This window comes from Trematomus bernacchii, unplaced genomic scaffold (assembly GCF_902827165.1).
Source record: "Trematomus bernacchii unplaced genomic scaffold, fTreBer1.1, whole genome shotgun sequence".
Classification (NCBI taxonomy): domain Eukaryota; kingdom Metazoa; phylum Chordata; class Actinopteri; order Perciformes; family Nototheniidae; genus Trematomus; species Trematomus bernacchii.
In genome coordinates, this window is record NW_022987648.1 from 13,110,365 (window position 1) to 13,134,353 (window position 23,989).

Below are 23,989 nucleotides of genomic sequence, written 5' to 3' on the forward strand. Positions count from 1 at the left end.
ACTCAAGCAGTGCCCCAGACTGATAATGATGCAGGTGTACAGCGGAATAAAAGACACAAACCAAAGTGGAGCTATTGCAGAAGTTAGCCCATGGTATTGACTTGTACAGCTGATTAGTTTTAGGAAGTATTTTGATTTTAAAAACTGACAGCCATATTTTCTGCACTTATTTTAGATTCATGATGCTTTTAGATCTACGAAGGCAAATATTTGCAAGATATCAGACTTTTAAAAAAAAAAGTTTTATTGTTGTTGGTTGAAGTAGCTGCAAACTGGTGGTGGTTCAATATAGGACACAGAGAGAACTGTGCACATTGCATGCACGGTAAAATAACATTAAAATAGTTTTGCTTGCGTGTATGTCCCTGTTTGTGCCTGTCAAATATCTGAATACCCAAAGCATTTGGCAGAGTTCCTAACAGCACAGGTCTGGCTACCCGTGTGCCTGTGCATACAAAATGAAGGCTTTTCTCTCTGCTCCTTTCCCTCATTGCCGTAGAGAACAAATGTTGAGCTTGACTAACTGGTTTAGATGAAATCCAGAAAGCACAGCTATCAGGAATCTGCAGAATGATATGCAGGCTGATGTGTGAGACCATAACTCAACTCAGCCAGTGCTCAGTGAGGGGGAAGACCGTTGTATTTGTGCAGATGGGAGGACTGTGTCTCTTCTTTGGCAGAGGATGATAAGATGGTGGGCGGAAAGAAACCAAAGGGGTTGGTGCACAGCCTGCACTTCTGAGTACAAATGGACTGCCAGACACCTGCATGGCTACGTGGAGGCAAACGCACCTGCACAGCTCTTATACAGGACTTCAAAGGCAGAGAGCTGGGGCCACTCTGCCCACTTATACATAGCACTGCCAGTGTGTTGTCTGTTTATATCACTCCCACAGTCTCTGCAGGCACACCTACAAGATTGACAGCTCTGTGATCTCATGCTGCTAATTTCAAGGGCTTTCAAATCACCAAGGTTGAGGGATTTATTCCATATTGAGAGCAATCAATAGTCTGGAACCAACAATTGAAAGAAGTTATCACCTCCACCAGATGGAGCCAGAAATACCATTAAAAAGCCCTTAAGATATGGGATGTGTAACTATTATGGCTTTTACAGCTTAAAATAGGTATTCACAGTATTTCTTGGTTCATTAAATTGATTGCATTGGGCATAAGACATGGTATGTTATTAAACTGTAGTGCTGCCTTCAGAGGGTGGAACAAGATGTGCACTTGATAGCTGTAATTATGGTGTGTTACAGCGAGTGTGCTGTAACCAGCAGAGCAGTGAATGTCTAAGCCACACTTGGGTTTTAGTGCCTTATTTATTTGGTTATTTGATTGATTGATTTATATACTGCATTGTTTATGTTTCTTATGCTGGTGTTATCTATTGTGTATCTTGTTTTTTATGTATTTGTACGGCGACCTTGAGAGCCTTGAAAGGCGCCTATATAAAATAAATGAATTATTATTATTAAAAATATGGCTTCAGCGTGCAGGAACAATCTAAGCTCATCTATTTTTTCTTTAAGCAAATCCTCAGTCAACTGAACCATCAATGAACTATTCAGGTTGGACATTTTGTTCCTGAAAAGTGTTGGGAACAGTTTGATTAGAGTACTGTATGCAATACTCGAGTTATAGTTAACAGTGTTTTTAATGTATAAACGTGACAACAGAACAGTAATGAATATCTTGTCTGGACAGCCTATGTATTGTGAAAAAGTTGTTCTATGAATATTTTTGTTCTCATTTGAAATAAGTAGTACCTTTGCCAAAGGCAACCAATGCGAGACGTAGAGCAGTTTGCCAGGAGCACAACATTTCTTTTTCATAATTTTCCTGCACTGAAGTACAGATTTTTCTCATGTAAAATATAAAATGGTAATATGGCTCAAAATCTGATTTAAAACTGAAGGGAAGGTTTCAGCCATAAAAACACTTCAGTCTAAAATAATTACCTTTGGGCAATTTTATTATCTGTCTCCTCGGTTTCCTGTTTGCCTCTACTGTTCTATCCATTATAGGCTTACAAACCAACAAAAGAAATACAACTTCACACATTTTAGTTACTTTTAAAGTAACTGCTGCTGTGTAGCACCTTTCATAAAGGCATCCGCCTTCATTACACATGAAATCACCTTTCTTCTAAAAACAGAAGCATGTGTATACTAAGCTCAGCTCGATAGTCTTTTGTTTTCTTGGATGTGTCTGTTTCCAAAGTGTCAAAAACCTACAGAGGCAAATATATCATCGATGTCATCGTCACAGCCGCTGGTCTGTAATGCCGGGGACAAATTGCCCATAGTCCTGTTTTTTCGGTCGTCAACAGACGGTCCTGAATCAGTCCTCTTCCTCTTCCTTTGTCTCTTCAGCTGTGTCTTCTTCACACCAGTTCTCAAAGTTGAAGACTTGATTCGACTCCTGAGGGACTGGAAATGGGTTCTCAGGCGGTTGTGTCTACGCGTTGCAGCGTAGGATCGACAGCTTTTAGGCACTGAGCCTTGTGGACATAAAGCCCAGCAAGCTTCCTGTCTGAAAGTGCGTAACCTCCTCTGGATGCTGGAGATGAGGAGAAATTATAGAACAATGCACATTTAGTATCAGGAGAATCGGTGTCACACAATACTAAAGTATCTTGTTTTTCCTCAACAACTCCACACATCACTATGTGTGATATGTGGATGCCACTTTATTAAGTGACATCATTTAAAGTGGACCTATCATGCTATATTTGAATAATATAGTGTAGGACCATACCTATATAAGGCATATTTATACTTTTTTTTTTTCAAAATACCAAACAGATCATGCATTTTAGCCATGCCTCATTTCACTCAATTTGAAAAATGTTAGCTGTTTTTGCAAGGGCTGATTCTGTGAGAACAGCACCACCTACAGGCCTGGCATATGTACTACAGCGTCTCCAGCGCTTTCGAACGGCAATGGCCGTGGCTGTCTCCTCCTGATTGGTGGAGTTGGCCCAATAGCCGTAGCGCCACCGTCCTGACGTCAGGACAGTGTTCAAATCTGGATCAGTTTTTATCAGATCCGTTGCAGCCCCTTTTTTAGAGATTTGGGTATGGAGGAAAATAGAGAGGGTTGTGTTTTCTGACACTTGGTGAGTTCCCTGGAACACCGGGGACACATATTCATGTATAAAAGACGTACAAAAGCGCATTTTGCATGAGAGGTCCCCTTTAATTAACACAATTGCATTATAAACTTGGTAAAGGTAGAATATATGGCAAGATTTTGAATGGAATAGCATTAGCCTGTACGGATTCTCGTAAAGTAGAGGCTGAGTGTGTCTTCTGCAGTGTGGCTCTTACCTGTAACCGGCTGCCTCTAGGCATTTCATCCTCTGGCACTTTAAATGCAGGAAGTTTAAAAAGCGCTTTTCCTTTTCCATCTTCTGGGATTCACACCATGGGATCATTTCTTCTAGATGTGACGCCATGTCTATGAAAGAAGCAGCCTCTCCCATTTGTTTCTTGAACTTTAGTTTATGGTCAGCCTTGTGTGTTTTCTGTTCGAAGGATTTGCCCTTGGGTAACAAACATTTAAAAGTACTTAGATTGGAAGAGATTGCAGCACTGAACAATGGAAATATTCTGTAAATGATAAAAGAATGAAACAATAATGAATCCGATTTTGGATACATACCTCTGTGAAGTCCCTGAAAACCTTGAGAAAAGGCTTCATGCCCGCATCCAGACATATTGCTGAAAAAAAGAAAAGAAAAGATTAACTCTGCAAGGTAAAATAGAAGGTGAGAAAATGGGTTCAGAAGAAGGTTACAACTAACAGTTATTTCCATTATCGAATGATCTGACAATGATCTGACAATTTTTTATTATTTTATTGATGTCGTAAAAATTGAGAAAATATTTATTAGTTTATCAGTCTTAGGGGATGTCTTGTTTGTGAGTCCAAATCCAAAGATATTCAGTTATATAAGATATAAAAAGAGAAAAAAAGCTGGAAATCTCCATATTTTAAAAGGCTGAAAACCTTTTTTTATGAAAAAACTACAGATCGACTTAACAATAAAAAAAATTTTGCTGCAGCTTTATTTGAAACAAGGCTTTTTACTAAAATCATCAGGTGTAAATCACATATGGCTACATTAGCCGCGTTCACACCGGAGTATTTTTCACCGTACTTTTCGCGTTTAGTTCCGTTAGTACCCCTTATGTCGCGTTCACACCAAAAAGAGCACTTAATCTCGGGAACTTTTACCCCCATTTTTAGTGCCTGCTGAGAGATGGTACTTTCCTGGGGGAAAAAAGTGCCCCAGTTCTGATTGGCTGGGCGAATTGCAAACCACGCCCCGTACAACTCTGAAATGTTTTGTAGAGCCGCCATTTTATTATCCTCGCATTAGCATTATTAGCATTAGCATTCGCCCAGCGCACAAACGCAGAGAGACTAACTTATGGCAACACAAAATAAAACATGGGAGCGGTGGAGTGATGAGGAGGTGTCGGCGTTCTGGCAATTTACTCGGAAGGCTTCAGTAGAAGCTGTTGGGAGTCCCAGCAGCTTCTACTGAAGCCAGTCCCCAACTCCGGGGACTTCCGGCCGGGGACTCCGGGTGGCAGTATACACCGTGAAGTGGTTTGAGGCCTGCCAGTAAACCCAAAGCAGAAGAAGACGAAGTGAGCGGCTCATTTCCGTATTTACTTTGCCGTATTTAGTGTCGGCACTTAGTGCCGGCACTAAATACGGCAAAGTACTTGGTGTGAACGCGCCTAATGAAGATTATTTGGTAAACTATCAGTAGCTGGGAGAACTAATCACTGATACAAAAGACCTACTGATGAGTCACCATTTGCAGTTTTTAGAACTGTAACCCCCCCAAACGAGTGAGTGTGTCCGTTAGGGCAGGGCCACTTTCCTGTTCTGCATTAAATGTGTCATACCGTTTACAGAACTATTAAAGAGTTACACACCTCTTTCAACAGTAACACCCACATCTTCTTTGATCTTTCTCGCCGCTCCCTGATTCTTGACTTTTACAGAAGATTTGTCTTTCTTCTGCTGCTCCTTCTTCTTCTTCTTGATTTCTTTGGCCTTTGCTAGTTTTTTGGTCAGTAATAAGGCATCAGAAGGACCCAGGAACTGAAGCATATCTGCTGGCAGGGGGAAGTCTGTGAGGAAGGGCATGGGCTGGGCGTCGGCTACCTGTCTGAGGAGCTCCAGGAGCTGCTGGTACAGAGAGGACAGGCTGACCAGGATCCCTCTGGAGATCACCCTGGTGAAGCACAAGGCAGGGAGATATAGATCAGCTGTAGCGGTTTCTAAACAAACACTCATTTCACTATTTCAAGTTTTTATAAATCTTACAGCAATTTGGAGGCGCCAACATGCAAAGCTGCCTTGTGACAATGAGGAAGAGCACTCACCAGAGGCGACTGAGCATGCTGGTGATCACCATATTCAAGATGATGAACTCCTCCCATTTCATCTGCTGCTTTGTTAGTCTGAAGCACAAATCTCTTAAGGACAAACCAATTATGTGACATCAAGAAAGCTGAGATTTACGAAGAGATTCAATTGCAAAAGAAATCCTTAGAGATCATTTTGATGAAATTCCCCATTAGTGTACAAATACAAAAGAAACAACACAAACTACATTACATGACATGATACATTTATGTGTGAATAAAAGAAAGCCGTAAATGTCTGAATATTTGTCATTCCGTATGGGTTTGATTTAGTATTGTACGTTGTTATTGTTCATACCTACATATGTCAGCTCCCACATGCATTTTCCAGTTATGCGTTTGTGTGGCTATCTTTACCATTTAAGTCTAGATGACTCTTCCTCTGGAAAGGATACGAGAAAGTTCTACTGCAGCGATTCAACGTGCAGCTCATCAGCTTTGCGGCTCCCAGCACTTTGAGACAGAGCCACTCCAGCATGGGCTGACTGGGGAGCTCACACACACCAGCCGTGATGCTCAGCCCTCTGAAACACAAATGTTATTGCAGGGAAAAAATACATAATTACAGCCTCCCACATTCAACTAAATGCGACACTGTTGTGCTATGAGCATTTAGATATTATTGGTGTGCATCGGCTATTTGGAGCAATATCAGGCTCCAGTATACTTTTTATTCGTGCTGGCTTTCTCATTTAAAGTGTGTAATTAAACAGCTGTGTTTGATACTGTGCTGTAAACAATAGGCAAAGGCAGCACAGGACACTAAACCGATAAAGCTTTCCATCTACCTCTGAATTCTGTTGGGACACAGCTCTGTCAGCTCCTGAAGAGCAACATCAAGCTTCATGTTCTTCAGCCTGTTTATGCATTGTTCAACCTGTGAGGGATAGGACAACAGATGAAACATGTTGTTAGTTATTTGGGTTTGTTAGTTTTACCTCTCTGACTTTTCTGTTTAACACACAGTGAATTCTGAATGACTGACATGTTTACATCTCCAAATCAAAACAGATCATGCAGCACACATCCTGTCGCAGCCAGATGTGGCTTTTAATCTACAGTCCTCACCTGCTTTAAGCCTTTGAACGTCTTGTTGCCTCTGTAGCTGTTATTTAGGATGTACAGCAGCTCGTAGAGAACTCGTACCTCCGTCTGAAGAATCTCACTGCGAAGGAGCTGAAGCACCTTCCCATTTTCCACCAACAGCGATTTAACACTTGCATCTGCATGACAGCAACAACACATCACAGTTTATTAGCCATCATGACAAACAACAATATCAACATCGCTCAGGGGTGGATCTATTTCCTCACACGTGGGTTGCAAAGGCAACACATTTAGTGTTTTAAGCTCAGTTTTTCCTTCAGACATCACGTTACAAAGTCTACATATTTAACTAATGAGAATCCGAACAGTAAATCGTACCTGTGGTTGAGTTGAAATGAACACGAACACAAGAAACAGCACCGGGAAAGGCAATGTTTACCCTGTTCCACGGTTCTCCAGCCATGCTTCACTGGAGAAGAAATGCGGAAGTCGACCAACCAATCACATTCGACTAAATGTTAACGTCAGAGTTCCTGTTAAAGGCGCAGAGCACACATTGAAGTTCAGTTTAAAGCCTATGGTTTTAAAGAATAAACAACATCTAATTTGTGAATGTATGAATGTCACTAAGTCAATAGACATTATGATTCTGGATTTTTTTGTATCCACGATGATATGATAACCAATTATCAAATTGATTGGATGCCAAGGATAGTTTTTACTTAAGTTCAGTGGTCTAAAAAATAAATATTTACAGTTACCTTTTTACCTAGCCTACTACGATATTAAATGTATCATGCTATCAGGAGTAGAGTAATGGCTATTATGTAACTTTATGCTGCCTTAAAGGTCCCATGACATGGCCATTTCTACTGATCATAATTCCATTGTTGAGGTCTACTAGAATAGATTTACATTGTTCAATGTTCCAAAATCACATTGGTTTCTCATACAGCATCTCTGTATAGTATGTGTATTCACTCTCTGTTCTAAACGGCAGGAGCTCCAGGAAGAAAAAAATTGAAAAAGAGAAATCTCCAACGAGGCGTTCTGGGGCAGCATAGACAGGTCTATTCTGTGTTAGAGTTTTACTCGCAACAGGGTGTACTTTGAGGGTTTGTAACTTTGCAGACCGTTTATATGCATAAAAAGCTACATAACACACAAGGGGACGGGTAATAACCGGAAAAGCATGACATGGGACCTTTAATGATTTTCTTTTGCATTAACTTACCATTTGTAAATGAATTATTTTTCAATTTTACTTTTATGTAACTTCTTTGAAGTTTATTTGTAATGTCTGATAATATTGAATTAACAACCCTGGCTTTTTGGTTACAAAACCTAGCTGGAGTTCTCACTGAGGTCAGACGCCTCATAAGATAACAAGCAAAACTTTTTATTTCATTATGCTTTAAAAAAAGATTGACAACATCGTGTAAAAATATATATTCTTTATTAAACTAGTAGAAAAATAAATGACAAACCACAGAAATATCTGATAACTGACAGTAATTACGCTGCCTGCTTATTCATCCAGGAGATGACTTGTAAATTCACTTCCTCTAACACAGACTCCTCCGGCTTTCCCTTCACTGTCAGTCCATGGCTGCCTCCTTTCAGCCAGAAAACCTCCACTTGAGCTTTCATTTCTTTAACCATGCCTTCAAAAAGGACCTGGGTAAAGGCAGAAAGCAAAATCAGAAAAACAGACAAATAAACAAACAAACACAAATTGTTTCACAGGCTGGGACAAAGGAATAATACAAAAACAACCAATGAAACATCGTAGGATATAGTCCATATTATAAATAGTAGAACATTTGACTGAACAGTTGCAACAAAACAGTATAGAGTATAAGAAGGAAATGTTTATCTGAAATTGGCAAACTGGTAGCATAAAAAATGTACAAATAAAAAGCTAAAAAAATAACTATAATAAAGATAAGTAACACACATATACATATGTAAACACAAAATGAAAATCCTACAACTGTATGTATGAAATGTCAAACTTAAGAGCCTGCCCAACTGCCTCACCCTGTCACACATGTTGTCCTCAGTGCCGGACACACACAGCACAGACATGTGTTCAGGAAGGCCTCTGAGATCTTTGCTCCGTTGCTGATGCACGTGTTTCTGTCCTGGAGGGTGCAGGGGGAAAGACAGGCAGATGACACCCTGCACCGCGTCCTCAGATTCATCACTCAGCTGCCTAGCTAAAGCTGCAGCAGCACGACATCCCATCGACCTGCCTGTGGACAGGTCATAGAGAATTTGAGAAAATAAATAATTGCTAGGGAGTGCTCTTTTTCATGTTGCAGTCTTTTTGTTGTTTTGCCAAGCACAATATTAACCAGGGAATGTTAATTGGAAGAATTACCAATACTGAAATGGATAATTCTGTTGTAATACAACGTGCATGCACAAAGTAAACGCCCACACCACATAATTTACTATCTCACATTGTAAAATTGGCATACCTGTATTTATTTCATGGGAGGTAAAGTAAGTCTACTGTTAAACTCACCTCCGACAAAAATGTGCTTTATGGCAAACTTCTGTTGAGATTTCAGGTAGTCCTAGAAAAAATAAAAGATGTTTAGTGTGTAGAGCATCAAACTGATTTTCAAATAAAATAATTAGCTAGTTCTTGAATGAATGAAAATGCTTACCAACACAGCACGGTAAGCCTTTACTCTATAACCCAGGTTTAAACCTTTGCATGTGAAACGGAGACAGAGGAAACCATCTGAAGCTAAGGCATGTGCCAGAGAAACCAGATGTTTGAAGTTCATGTCGCCACCAGCCCCATGTGTGAGAATGACGGCCGTGTGAACATCTGTTACTGAGGAAGGGAAACACAAGGCAGCATCCAGGTGCTTTGTTCCAAATGGCACCTTCACTGTTTCCTGAAAGTAAGTGAGCACCATCTTTAACCATTCACATCAAGCTGGGTACAAACATCTGTGGAAGGTGATTAAGAAAAACCCAGTGAAGCTAGTTTTAGGTGACTCAACAAACACTGAACAAATAAGACACAATTACATTTCTATAACATTGAATAAAAACAGGCGTGTCCTTCTTGTCCAGTGGGATTTCGAGTCATTATGTCATTATTATTCATACATGATATTGAATCTATTACAAATAAATTAAGGACTCTTCCTTTTAAAATTCAACAAGTGTAGTAATAATATCTGGTAAGTATCTGGAGACACTGGGTCGCATGATATTAAAGCATTTGATAAAATCAAGACTTTTCTATTAAAATGCAGACGTAAAACTTTTTTCTTTTTTTTAAAGAAGCACTAAAATCCAATAGTGTCAAGTCATCTTGTAAGTGTACTAATTATATATATATATATATATATATATATATATATATATATATATATATATATATATATAGGAATCTTGGGGTAACATGGCATGGAAGCTAATGAAAAAACCCTGAAATGATGTTGATCACTAATTCAACATAAGTGATCAAAAACGTTGTGCCATAGTTCACATTTATATACATACATTTTTTTGTTGCTGCATTCTTTCCACCAGAAGGGGCAAGTTAAAGGTATTTAAAATAATATTGGTTTTGTGGTCATTGATGGTGACTAAATGAAACCCTGTGGTCTGACTGCAGTGCAGACGCTGGAGCAGCGCGAACCTGAAACGTACTTCACCGCGGTATTCAAAATTGGCCATGAGCGGCCGGGCACACTTAAACGTCTCTGCAAAGCACCAGCACATAATGTGGACTAAGGTTAGATAAATCCACGATGTCAGCGCTATTCAAACCCATTGACGTTATAGCCCATCCAATCTTGGTTTGAGAAACATTTACTTGCTCTGCCTGTCTGCAATTCCAACTAGTTCACTTACGCTTAGTTTCACGAAGCAATTAAGCTTATTAGTTATTACACAGAGCTAGGGTTTGCTGGCTAGCTGTGTATCTACGCACTTACTTAGAGTTCCAATTGCTAAAAGTTGTATATTTACCTCTTTAAACTTGTCCATAACAAAGTGTTTCTTCACTGAAATCCACAGTGCAACCTCACTACACGTGACTGACATCCACTGCTTAGGAGGGGTCATTACAGCTCTGCTTTATAACCAAAGCATTAACGCTACCACTTTTTTAGGGTTTACACTTTAGGCTAATTGTATGAAGTGTTTAATAGTAGAAATAAGACCAATAACTTTCCACATACAAAAAGAAATGTATTTATTAAAAAAGGGTGAGAATGTGACATTCATTCACGTCATAACAATCGGACAATTCATTAACATTCTGAAAAATATTTGGCAGTATTTCAGATCTGAAGGGTTGCTGTGTATCTGGAACAAAGGAGTCCTCTTCAGCTTGGCCACAATTACCGGAGTTATAGTTCATCCTTCGCCTGAAAAACAGACACAAAGATTCATGTTGGGATCAATCTTTCCCTAAATCAATCTTGAACATTCACTTTCTAAAATTGTGTGACTTCACATAATTTCCAGCATATTAAAGACACCGGTATGTGCAGGGCTTTAAGTATATTTAAAGTAAAGTATATATCATTTTATGTTCACCCTGCATTTCATTTAGCAAGGTGTAGTGACAGAATGTAAACACCAGAGGGAGCCACACTCTGTACATTCATATTGTCCTTCATGAGGATGAGTGGTAACAAAGATTACATATTAATAGCAGTATTTTTCCAATAAATGTGTTTTGTATTGAATGCCTTTACCAACCAATGCATTAGTTTGAAGCTATTGTGGTTTGCTCTGCTACACGTGTTTCCTCCTTTTATGTCCAGTGGTGTACAGTTGTGTCTTAATTTCCCTCTTGATAATATACAGGCATTGATATCAAAGAGCTTGTAGCTAGAGACCCTTAATATATCGAGGTTAACTGCATCACTTGACATAACACTTGCAAACCAAATTATTTTTTAAAGAAGACATTTGTTCAGTCGGGAAAGCACAGTTAAACATAATTCATGACAGCTGAATTTCATTTAGCTGTTTAATGTTCAGGGTTCTGCTTGTGTGCTTGCTGGCTCACTGTATGGCTTAGTCACTAAGCCTTAGTGGAACACTTGAAAAAAACAGATCCTTGTCAATGTGATTAATAAAATCTGTGCTTTTCCTACTATGACAAGTCAACATCGCTGCTGTGAGAGGCCTTTAACAGAACAGAACAACCATAATGATACACATATCTTTGTCTAGCCGGTTTGACCATTTAGATGGCCAGTAAATATTGTAATGTTCTGGCTCTCATGAGGAATATGAATTTAAGTAACAACTAAAAACAGGCTCTATATACTGTTCTGACAAGGGGAAACTCAGATTTCATATGTGAGAATAATTGCAGTTCTGTCAATATCTTCCAGATATTGCTGCATGTTCCACATTTATTTGACATCTTTTAGACACTTGTGGTCAGTGTGTAGACTGTTCTGGTGGTACTCACACTGTCCCTCACCCTGGTCCTGTGGCAGGAACAGGGGAACAGGTCGTCACTGGGCTGCTCTACGAGCTCCATGCCTTCACGAACCTTGGGCTCTGTGACCTGGAGTTTGGCATAGCCCTATAAGAAGAACATTGTACTTACACAGAGGACGACGACAGGCAGAGAAGTTCATCAAGATGACAAATATGCAGGGCAACATTTTTGCATCATGTTACCTGGTAAAGTTGGTAGTAGTAACAAAATATGCTGTTTCCCATTAGATTAGTGCGGGCAAACTGCTGACCCGCCAGTCCAATATTTTTTGCCTGAAAGACATCAAGAATGATAGATACCTGGTTATTTATTTAATCACAACGACTATAGAAAATACTCCATTATGACCAAATGTTATAGATTTATGTATCATTGAAAAGAACCCACTAAAATACTGCAACACTTGTCACAGGATTTACTGCCAGACATACTGTGCCTATAATCCTTATCATCCTCACCTCTTCATCGTGGTCTCGAGCCCACTGGATCTTCTCCAGCAGGTCTCCCATGTCCGCCCTGACTGGGATGTAGTGCTCCCAGGGCCGCAGCCCGTAGTAGAAATGCTCGTAGTAGCCAGAGTCCTGCTTCAGGACCACACTGTTTCCTGCCAGAAGGTACGGCAGCCGGTACGCTGCCACAGTGCCGTCAATGTTTATCTGGTACTTATACTGGTGGTGGACATGGAATAGAATAAAAATAGAAGTATTGTTTGTTAGAACACTTATATCATATTTAATTGCATAAGGAGTAAGTCTTTGCGCACTACCACACACATTCAGTTAATGCTAATGTGATACACATCCCATAGGACAGTGGTTCCCAACCGGTGTGCCGCGGCACACGAGCACTGTCCAGGTGTGCCGTAGGATCTTTTTACGTTCCACATTTTTTTCTCACTTATTAAACTTCACTTCATATAAACTTTATTTTATTACATGTACAATGGAGCTGATAAGCTAATAAAACATATATTGCTCAGATTTAGAAATATTAAATACCGACAGCTTAAATTCTCATGACTTACATCAGCCGTCATTGTTTACGGCGTGCAGAGCAGCTTTTTATCCTCGCGCCAAAATATTACAAGAGTAATGAGAGTGAGAGTGCTGGAGGAGAGGTTTGAGTCATATTTCCCTCCTATGAATGAAGACTTCGATTGGCTGCGGGATCCGTTTAATCCTCTCTCATTAATATCAGCCACTAGTTTAAACAGCAGAGCTCAGGATGAACTCGCAGAGCTATGGACCGCTCCCTGAAACTGAAGCACGGTGAACTACTTCTGGATATCTTTTGGCTGCTTGTGGGACACAAGTATCCATCCCTCTCAGAGAGTGCTATCAACGTGCTTTTACCGTTTCCAACCTCCTACTTGTGCGAGCTGGCGGTTTCCTCACTCGCATGTCAAAAACAAGACCCGCCCCCGGCTGTCAGTGGAGCAGGACCTCCGCGTTGCGCTGTCCACTATCCCCCCACGCATAAAGAGACTCTGCTCCCAAAAGCAGGCACATGTGTCGCACTAACATGTGACCATCATAGTTTTATTTGAGTTTTGCTGTTTAAACTGATTAGTCTGTTATAATTATTATTACGTTATTATTAATTTTAAGTTATCATAGGCCTACCTCTTTTGAAATCCAAATGTAAAGTAACAACTCTGAAGGAGAGTCGTTTTTAGTCTGGTTCTTGTCCTTATATGATGGATTATATGTTTTTTAGGATGACTTATACTTGATTATTTGTTCTATAAAATGTTCTATTAAATTAAATTAAATACACATTTGAAAACCAATTTATGGTGTATTTATTGTTTGTAGTTTAAGCTCTGAAGTGGTTTTTAAATCTACGAGAAGTTGGCGTGCCTTGGGGTCGAGAAATATTTTCAGGTGTGCCTTGGTAAAAAAAAGGTTGGGAACCACTGCCATAGGAGATGCAAATACTGTAGGTCAAGTATTTTACGGAAATTGAGAGCTGGTTTGGTTCATAATCTTGTGAGAAAAGTATCTTTTTGTATCTACTTTTCTTAACAGACACTATTTTTTTCTTTTCTGATCTTTTTGAAGCAAAGCAAATTGGGTAAAATCTGCTGCTCTGAGCTTGTTTGCTAAAATAAACTTTCCTATGGTTGTAAAATAATTAGCTAAAAGCTGCAAGGCCCTGCAGTGCTAAGTGTTTACTCTTACTGGGCCAGACAACACTAATATAACAGCCCTGGTATCTTCTCATCTTACGTGGTAAACATCAGTTTCAACCCATAGTGAGGAGATGTGTTTGTGTGGAGAAGTCACCTTGAAAAAGTCAAAGAAAGACACGTGTTTGACCAGAGGCCCGTAGAGGCTCTCGTCGTGTTTGAAGAAGAAGAAGTTGGTGAAGGCAGCGTTGATGCTGTCGGGGTGGGCTCTGGACAGTTTGACCAGCTCCAGGCGCTCCTGCCGACTGTCCCGGCCCCTCCAGAAGGCCGTGGAGTTCTTCTCCGGCCAGGGGGGCCCCGTGTTGGCCTGCACCGACAGCATGTCCAGACTCACTCTGTACATTGGAGGGAACACATGTCGTTATCTCAGCATCTGTCGTTATGTGATTGACTCATACATTGTATATAATGAGGCAGAGAATATTTATGCAGGTCAAAAAGTGAATGATTGAGTTATATGGAAAGCTGGTCTGGTAGCTACATTTAGATGTAAAATACAAATATTTGCGAGCAAACTTGTTTTTGCTGTCGCACACCAATTGGCTATCTCGCACTGCATAAAAATGCATGAGCAACACTGAGGAAATAATGAGCACCCAGACCCAGGCTTGTTGTGGAGCCACATTATTAAGTCTGTCTGTGACAGGGTGACACTGCAGTTCATATGCAACAGCCTACATGTCCCCGAGCAGTGAGTAGTTACATTAACATAAAGAATACTATACAAAATATAACGAAACATGTTTTGCAAGAATATTATAAATAACTGTGACAATATATGTGCAGTATGTCTGTATTTAAAGTTGAAGAAGTTTAAAAGTGGTAGAATTGCACGATAATAATAATAGTGCTTACTATCTACAAATCGTTGGTATTAATCTTAAATGTCCATAATAAAAATAAAAAATACGTTGTATTTAAATAGCGCTTTTCTTGGACTCAAAGTTGCTTTACAATATAAGGCAGGGTTGGGTGGGTGGAGAACAAATAAAGAAGGACAAACAAAGACGATGATGGGGGTGGGGGCTTTGAATAGACAGAGGAGAAGAGATTAGTTTGAGGCTGGACTGAAAGAGTGCGAGGGACTCGGAGTCGTGGAGATCTTGGGGGAGGGAATTCCAGAGCCTGGGAGCTGCCACAGAAAGGCTCTGTCCCCGAAGCTGTGTAGTTTGGACTTACCTTCCCATGGTCTCAAGCACAGACTCTGTCAGGTCATAGGTTGGCATGACAATGTCTCTGGTGTTGTTGGAGCCACACCAGGAGAAGATGGGGTGAATCCTCTCACTGGGTTTCCTCTTCTCCAACGGCCAGTCGCCCAGGTTAACAAAGAACTCCAGATCAGGGAGCCGCACCTGGATGGATAATACAACACATTAAAGCATGCTGGTATCGATGGAAGGCATTAGAAAATATATATTTATTTAAAAAAAAGACAAAACACTGTCGCCTATTGTGGCTTGCAAATTCATGGAAATGTTGTGCATTCTTGCAGTGATTAAATATCCCTATATCCTTATAACCTCAGAATAAAAAAGTACATTTCATATGGAATTGGGAACAGAAAAGCAATGTCATATAATGTAATGTCTAAGTGACAAATTACATGTATTAATGAACAGTTAGAGAAATTCTTAAACATTTTGGGGTTTACACATTTTTACGAACGTACCTTTCTGGTGATTGACAGGAGGATGGAATCCATAAAGATTCTGAAACCCACATGCTCTCCATAAGTTTGAACGTAGACCTAAAGAAAATATAATAAAGCTTTATCAATATGAACAAATACTGGGGTGTTCAGGAATTCACGTATGCTTAATTGCAAATGTATTTTGCTGATGACGACTATGTGATAAGCTCAAAGCTCTGGATGCTCATAAGTGGACCTAAAGTTGGGCTGGACTTTCAGACTAGTGTTTCCATTACATATAAGAAAAAAGGATGAACTTAGTCAATAGTGAACCTAAAATTACGAAATGTTGTTTGGACTCAACCTGTTTCAAAACAGAATGTATCTATTACCATGTGATATTAAATGTCTGGCAAATGATACATTTCTGGATGCTCCCAAGTAATGCTTGCATTTTGGCAACAGGACTTCAGAAGTATCACTATTACAGGAACCTGGGTGGACGTCCACAGTGGTATTTTGAGAAGATTGTACCCTTACACACCTGGTTTATAAACTGTTCTTCCTACAGGTGTGTCACGCTCCAGGCTCTCCTGGCCTACTTTACTATATCACAAGCACCTAATTACTATTTGGCCTAAAGGAACTCTCCTATTATTGCTGTACTGCCCTTTAGTAAGGATAGTATTTGAAAGAAAAAAAGAATATTGTCCGTTTGCTAAGAATGATCCTAATCCTACTGTTCATCATATTGCCTATTTCTTCTGTGTTCCGGGTGTTATAGGTGGAGGCACCTTGTTGTCTTTGATAGTGTAGTGGCAGAGGCTTTGTCTCTGTCCAAATCGCTTGGGGATCTCATCCGCGTTACGATCAGGGTCCACAACAGCATAGAGGGCTAGGTCCCTCTCTATCTGAGGGAAGGACTGAGGACAGTGCATGTCGGCCTCCCACACAGAGCCACTGGTCTGGGGACAGTCACAGCCCTCATGGTAGACTTGGCCTGCAGAGGAAAAAAAGAGAGTTTTTAGAGAGATCCTGAAAAATCTTATCCTAAAACATATCTTGTGGGAACTTTGATTGTGTTCTACCTTTGAGAATGAACGGTGACTTGGCCACGTGTTTGTTCTTGAGCAGGACGTTGATGTGAAGGTCCGTGTAGGTGGCATACATTCTGTAGCGGACCAGGAAGGAGCCATCATGACGATCCAGGACCTGGATCCAGATCCTGGTGAACTGCTCCGCTGGAGACTCGATCTTCACTTCAAAGGTCTTCTCACCAGGTGATGTTGTTAAACTGTGGAGGAGGAAACATGAAGAGAGTGTGCTGCTGTTAATGGAGCTGGAAAAATACTAACATGCTGGCACACCAAGTGAAACAAGAGTAACACCACACTAACTAAAGCTGTGATAAACTAAACTACATTTACACACTAAGTTGTATAAATATGACCATCTGAAAATATTTACATTTTCTAAATCTTAGCATAATACATTTTTTCTGATACTAATTTGACAGTTGGTTTAGTTTTACTTTCCCAGGGAACAGGGACAATAGCAATGGCTATTATTTAAAGCGCTCACGTATTTAATTATAAGCCAGAGATGACTTGTAATACCCTGGTTACTTGCCAAAATATGTATGTCTCTAGATAAAGGTGATACATTAAACTCTGAAGGACCAGCATCTGACATTTTAATTGCAGAATATTAGCCTAATTGCTCCGACTGTAGTTCAGAGGAGAGATAAATTCTCCTGACTTCCACAGTAAAGTTGACTTTAACCTACATGATTTGTTTTACCACTACTGAAATTAAAAATGCAATAACAATTATAATCATGGTAATATTGTGTGTACTTTAACCTCATAGCCATAGTTTGATTTCCTATGTGCCAAAGCAATTACAATTTTATATATTTATACTTTATGACTGTATTGCAATTCAGGGTTCATACACTTTTTCACCAATGATTTTCAATGACTCTTCCATGACCTTTACCTAAGTTTCCATGACCAAAAAAATTACTCTTTCTCAGCGGTACCACTGAAAATAGTTTATTTTAACATGGAACAGGAAAATAAGGTCTGCATATGAAACATATTGTGCCTATCTAAAACAAATCCAATAGTAGGCTTACTAGCTTCTACACGCTAAAGCAACTAAAATCTCTCACCAGCAAAACACCTCGTCAGTTAAATGCCATTTTATGTTTAATTACTATACGATACAGTATTTATTATCATTATAGTATTACTATTTCGGCGATTAGCTAAAAAATAAATTATATTTGATGCAACTTTAGTTACATTTCCATGACTTTTCCAAAACTTTGGGAAAAATATTGTTTTCCATGACTTTTCCAGGGCCTGAAATTAGCATTTTGAATTTCCATGACTATTCCAGGTTTTTAATGACCGTAAGAACCCTGGCAATTACATTTTAAAAGTTGTGCATTGAAAGACATACAGTCTGTTCATGCTGATATCATTCTGTATTATTATATTATATTATCTTTTGTTGTGTACCAAAAGCCAACAACAATATAGTCCTATGTTGCATTCATGAATGTAAGTGATAAACCATCTTGTGAGAATGTGACACCCACTGAGTATGGTAACGCCCCAGAGTGGGATACCTTCATTGGGCCCATGGGTGCTCTTTTACAAAAGGGGTTATTGGAGGTTGTATGACTCTTTCTCCCTGAGGTGAAGACTGGCTGCTCTCAATCTTGACTAGTTTAAAATGTCAGCATTGCTCAAAGGAGACACTGCAGTTTAGGAGGTTATGGTAAAGATGTGTACTGTAGGACCTCTCAAACAGAACAATACTAACCCTAACTTAAGACCATTATGTGTTCCTAGAAATTATATTCAAACAATAGGGGTTGTCATATTTGACTACATTTATTCCTGGATGGGAAAAATCAACATCTGGGCATTCAAGCTCAACAAGATAATTAATAATGTATGAGTAATTTAAGACCCTCTAAGAAATAAGGTAATTATTTTAAAAACAAACATAGAAAAGTCTAAACATTGTTGGGGTCTGCATCTTTTTTTAATTGCAGAGTTGTTTAGCAATGATAAAGATGTTACTTTTTGTCACACACTTGTAATAATACAAATAGACAAAATGGCTCTTAGGAAAACCACTTGTTACACATACAAAAAAAAACAAGCTCCCAAAAGTTTTTTCTGCCCCATCATGCCACCATAGAAACTCCAAAGTATGATGCTACGTGGAGCATATGAAAGCACCATTGCTAGCCATTACAATTTAACAGATAGTTGCTCATGGAAACACGTCCAGAAGTGATTAGCAGGCCTGACGTTACTCACTTTGTGCCCGAGCCGTCCACTGCCTGAATGAAGAAGAACCGCGCCGGGAGGACGACGTCCGTGTCGAGCCCGGGTCCCCACACTAAAGTTTGGGCTGCACTGAGCACCGAGTCTGCCTGAGCCCCGAGGAGGACTTCATGTCTGAAGATATCCAGACAGAAAAGCAGCAGCAAACACGAAAATATCCGCAGAGACATACCTGTTCAGAGCCCACTGTCCTCTAACGTTAGCCGTTACTTTTCTCCACACAAATGTTCATTGCCCAGAAGTGCCATTGTTAAAAATGCCGTAACATGAAGAAAATGCATATACTGTATAGTCTGCAAGGCTAGCTTACGTTTTAATTTTGCGTTTCCATTAGTAACAACAAAGGCTCAACGGTGGCATTGCTAAAGGGTTATACTTGGCTAACACTTGTGCATTATTGTGTTATTTGAATATGTTTTAGTGATAAGACAACGTTAACGCTAGCTAACTTCAAAATTCCTGCACAGTTTTGTGAACTATCTGCTGCTCAATGAAAAGGGGGTGGGATTAGCATGTAGGATACAGCAGTCTCATTGGCCGCCACTTCATCATATTTGGATCTGATTGGCTGAATGTGCAAAAGACTCTTGGTCTGATTCTGATTGCACAGAAATCCGGAAGTTGAAGCCCTTGCTGCTACATGTTGGGCGTGATGGGCGTGATGCTGTGTGTGAGAATGGGATGGGATGGGATTGAGAATGTGGCTATTTTTCATAGGTTTATTCCATAGACTTTACAATTTACATATAAAGGTTTATTCACTGGCTATTGTTTCTGGCTAAATCAATGGATGAATGGAAATGTATGAAGTGATGTGCTCACACATTTTTTCTTAAACCGCCAGATTCTCACTGAATTACAACATTTTTAATGGTAGAAGTATTCATATAAAATGTAATTCATTTAAAGTAGCAAATTAGCAATGCAATAATTTAAATGTAGTAAGTACTCAATGTACAGTAGAAAAATGCCACCTTTAATAGTTATGTATAAAATCTTATATTTGTTTTTGTTATTGCCGATATTTGATCATGATATGATTGTTGCGTCATTTTAATTAGCACGAGAATCTTAATTTTCTTTAACTAGTTACAATAGCTGTCAAATAATGTAATATATTTTAGAAAAAGGTACAATATTTTCCTCAGAATTCTAGTGAATTAAAATAAGATAGTAGCATTCAATTCAATTTAATCTGAAGTAAAATACTTGAGTAAATGAGTTGCTCTTTTACTACGCAGTGGCATGAGTGGATGCATATAGAAATGTAATGGATATAACCTGCTTAAGATTTGTCAGTCCACAATTCAAATCTGTGTTGGATGCATAACACATTTTGACAATTGCTATAGGTTATTAAATAGGCAGCTACTGTACAACAGATGTCCTATCATGTTAATGAAACGTTTTAGATTTTTTGTGAGATAATTTGCTCACTATTGTATGCTTCTTATAGTCAACAAGCATCAACATTACACTGACAGTAAAATAAACCTTTATTAAAAAAAAAAAAAACAATAATAATAGTACCACGTTCAAGCTAGCATCCTTGATATGAGGATGTGAAGATCCTTTGTAATTCATAACGTCGTACTTTGTGCAAGTCAGAAAACACAGAGCTCTCAACTGTGTACATCAATCAATGTTTATTTCAGTTTGCTTTTGCATCAACATATTTTCAGTTCTTTTTTGTCAAGTAATTTCTATTACACTAGTATAATATCAATAAGAACAAAAAGTGGTAGAATCCATTTAAATAAGACAAACTTTGCTGCCATCATTGAGAAAAACAGAGAAATGCTTTTCCAGGACACTACAGTGTTAGGAACTACAGAGTCCCAGTGATTTAGACAGAGCCAGAATACCAGAATACAGTACCAGCAGTAACAGGTACAACATATACAGAGAAAAATATCCCGAGAATGTCTTTATCTTTTATCATTTTTTGTTTCACCTTCCTCCCAAGATTGAACTGTACAGGTAATATAAAAACCAAAAACATACAAACCGAAAACATACTAACAAAACACCCTGTCAGTAGAAGTCAGAATTTTTTTTGTTATTATTTCCTTTTGTTTTAGTTTTTTTGCGATTTTATTTCTCTGCCATTGAAAGAACTGCACTGAACACAAATCTCATTAACGGTACAGAGATAGGAGAGTCATTTATTTTTTCTTACATGTTTAAGACACCTCATTCAATCAAATCATGTGTAATTTCGAAAATCTGCATGGCACTGCTTTAGGGATTTCAGGTCGGGTGTGGTGGAAGAGAAAATGGGTTTGAAGGCAATTTAAACTGAAGAAATGCCTCAGCAGAAATGACTAGCAATGCAGATAGATTAAGGTATTATTTTCTCAGGTTTTGAGCGTATGTGTCGCTGTGCATATTTCATGTGGGAGTGACGTCAACATGGTCAAGGCGCAACGCTTTCTAAGTGTTAATGCTCGTGTTCATAAAGGCCTGATGTGTGAGAAATAGATATCAATAATCCTCTGTTTGGTTTTTCAGATCAATTCAAGATACAGACATATACACAAGTACAAAATATCCTCCTCAGTTAATGCTGTTTGCCCATGTCATGTGGCTACCCATTGACATGTACAACACAATCACAATATGATACACAACCATGTATCATGAAACATTTGTTGTTTTTAACATACAAGAGCCTTCAGTTGAGAGGCCATCACTATCAAATATAGGACTGCGACGAGAGGATATCATAGTCATCAAGAACAATATTGAACGGAAATAAGAACATATTTGCCTTCGGTTGAAATCGCCGCAAATGTTTTACACATGTACATAGTTTCTTCACTGACTCACATCTGAACATCACTGAAAAAGAAATACTGTTACTTCTCCTGAATCTTTTACTGATTAACGACTCGCAAGGGAGTTGGTAGCAATTAAGCGTGTGTGATTCCAACTCCTCTTCCGTCACAAAGACACTGACAATCATTGACATTATTGTTTGTGATCATGAGAGGAGCTCAGGTAAAAACGCATAAACCACAACTTCTAAAAGACAGAGGGATAGAGAAATGGGAGGGTGTCATTCATGTTTATGGCACCCTTTCTCTGTCTCTCTCTCACACACACACACAAACACACACACCTAATGGCTCACTTAACTCATACGTCTGACAAAGGCAGCTAAAGACTGAAATGGTGAACCAGCAAAACCCCAAAAATAAAAAACACCCTCATTTCTTTTCATAAAGATAACTGTGAGTCTGATAAATGCCCTCCAAGTCCAACTCAATGTCTCGTCTGTTCTGATCAAACAGGAAACATGATGACTTTCACATGTTAGCTCTTTGTTAGTAAGTTTTCCGTGAGTGGATCCACTCATCTTGTTTTTTTATGGCACGTGAATAGTATATAGGTTCATACTATAGCCATAAACACACTGTGTCCAGGATACGCTTTTAGCCTCTCTCACAACAACCTGCTCTCTGTTTCCGTACAACTGTAGTTGGGTATGTGAGATATTACTCATCATTTAATCATTTTGTTAAGTAGCAGCCGAAAAAGTGATATTAGCGTGGTTACACTGTGCGGAGGTAAGTGTAAATACAACGGATTTGTGTTTGCCCTGTGCAGCCCAGAGTAAGAACAGAGCATTATTCTAAGTGTGTGTATAGAAAGCGTACTATGTGCATCTATATTGTGGCATTACATATTGGCTGAGACTAAGAAAAAATAATGAAAACAAACCAAAATTAAAGGGAAAGGAACACAAGTTTTGGCTTAATAGCAATGCAGGTATACATTTCCCTTTTTATATATAGTTTTCTGTCAATATTTCAAAAAATATAAAGTTTTTTATAGGTTCTGTTGTTGGCTTATATCATTAAATAAAACTTTTTTGTATTTGTGTATCTCCTGTTAAAGTAGCATGCTGCTTTATTATATGGCAGTTGGATATTTTTAATAGTCATCCATTTTGTTTCATGCATTTCATGTTGGTTTCTTATCTTGAGTATCTACACAGTGAGGTCCAGAAAACCCAACCACACAGACACAGACATACACACACACACCCACACACCCACACACACACACCCGCACACACGCACACACACACACGCACAGACAGACTTGTCGGATTATTCCAGTTCCATCTTCAGATCTTCAAACATCGCCATTCCTTTCTGTCCTCATCACTACATGTCTAGACAAGGAACCAACACGTCCCCGTCCTTCAACAATGTGACAGTGCCGCAGCCAGTCCAGAAGCCGTAAAGACAAAGTCACTCCTGAGTCTCTCTTTTAATTGCTCTCATTTGTAGAGTGAAAGTCTCTGTACCGGCGTTAAGCTCCCAGCAGTCCGAGCGCAGCCTCAGACCTCCTCCCTGTTTTTAGAATTGGTACCACTTCTTGTCCTTGCACTTTAGCATCAGCTGTAGAAAGGCAAAGACACAAACAGTCAGTAACTGCATTATGTTCATTTGGAAAACACTACTGTTTTGCTTTTCTTTTAAGCTTTTGTATATAGCATTTTAAATATCAGTATCTATATGTAGAATTCAAAATAAATAAATGTTGGAGCCACCAGGAGCTGTTCTTTACAAATAAGATTGAATAAAATAGGATTCATTGGCACATTACTGTAAATTGTTATGAAAAGTGGGTGTGAAAACAGTTTTAGAAATGTAATGAATGATGTATTTATTCTACAATTTCAAATCAACTGAAACAATTGTATACATATTAAATAAAAAATGTCTTCTGCAATACAAAAAACAAACGGTGCATTTTTTCCTGTAACCATATTCTCAATTACATTTAATTTCAGTTTACAAC

General features: G+C 39.0%; 4 protein-coding genes across 4 annotated transcripts in view; all 4 read right to left on the bottom strand.

Moving 5' to 3' along the window:
- Positions 1 to 1,518: 1,518 nt before the first annotated feature.
- nepro (nucleolus and neural progenitor protein) lies at positions 1,519 to 6,974 on the bottom strand. Its single transcript, XM_034134171.1, has 9 exons — positions 6,879 to 6,974; positions 6,522 to 6,676; positions 6,242 to 6,330; positions 5,849 to 5,977; positions 5,412 to 5,489; positions 4,959 to 5,260; positions 3,670 to 3,728; positions 3,336 to 3,550; positions 1,519 to 2,565 (listed from the first exon to the last, which is right to left on the bottom strand). The coding sequence occupies exons 1-9, from the start codon at positions 6,961 to 6,963 to the stop codon at positions 2,229 to 2,231; spliced, it is 1,449 nt and encodes a 482-aa protein (XP_033990062.1). The 5' UTR covers positions 6,964 to 6,974; the 3' UTR covers positions 1,519 to 2,228.
- A 985-nt stretch (positions 6,975 to 7,959) lies between these two features.
- Positions 7,960 to 10,573, bottom strand: tex30 (testis expressed 30). Its single transcript, XM_034134173.1, has 5 exons — positions 10,500 to 10,573; positions 9,176 to 9,412; positions 9,031 to 9,082; positions 8,541 to 8,755; positions 7,960 to 8,177 (listed from the first exon to the last, which is right to left on the bottom strand). The coding sequence occupies exons 1-5, from the start codon at positions 10,515 to 10,517 to the stop codon at positions 8,016 to 8,018; spliced, it is 684 nt and encodes a 227-aa protein (XP_033990064.1). The 5' UTR covers positions 10,518 to 10,573; the 3' UTR covers positions 7,960 to 8,015.
- Positions 10,574 to 10,708: 135 nt separating this feature from the next.
- Positions 10,709 to 19,645, bottom strand: poglut2 (protein O-glucosyltransferase 2). Its single transcript, XM_034134175.1, has 10 exons — positions 19,151 to 19,645; positions 16,901 to 17,106; positions 16,607 to 16,812; positions 15,852 to 15,929; positions 15,362 to 15,534; positions 14,280 to 14,517; positions 12,453 to 12,662; positions 12,177 to 12,266; positions 11,962 to 12,078; positions 10,709 to 10,900 (listed from the first exon to the last, which is right to left on the bottom strand). Exons 1-10 carry the CDS (start codon positions 19,345 to 19,347, stop codon positions 10,883 to 10,885), a joined length of 1,533 nt encoding a protein of 510 aa, XP_033990066.1. The 5' UTR covers positions 19,348 to 19,645; the 3' UTR covers positions 10,709 to 10,882.
- A 1,231-nt stretch (positions 19,646 to 20,876) lies between these two features.
- The window catches only part of stxbp5l (syntaxin binding protein 5-like), a 159,910-nt gene continuing 156,797 nt past the window's right edge, over positions 20,877 to 23,989 (bottom strand). The window contains 1 exon segment of the mRNA XM_034134174.1: positions 20,877 to 23,586. Coding sequence (XP_033990065.1) covers positions 23,545 to 23,586 — 42 coding nt within the window. The 3' untranslated portion in view covers positions 20,877 to 23,544.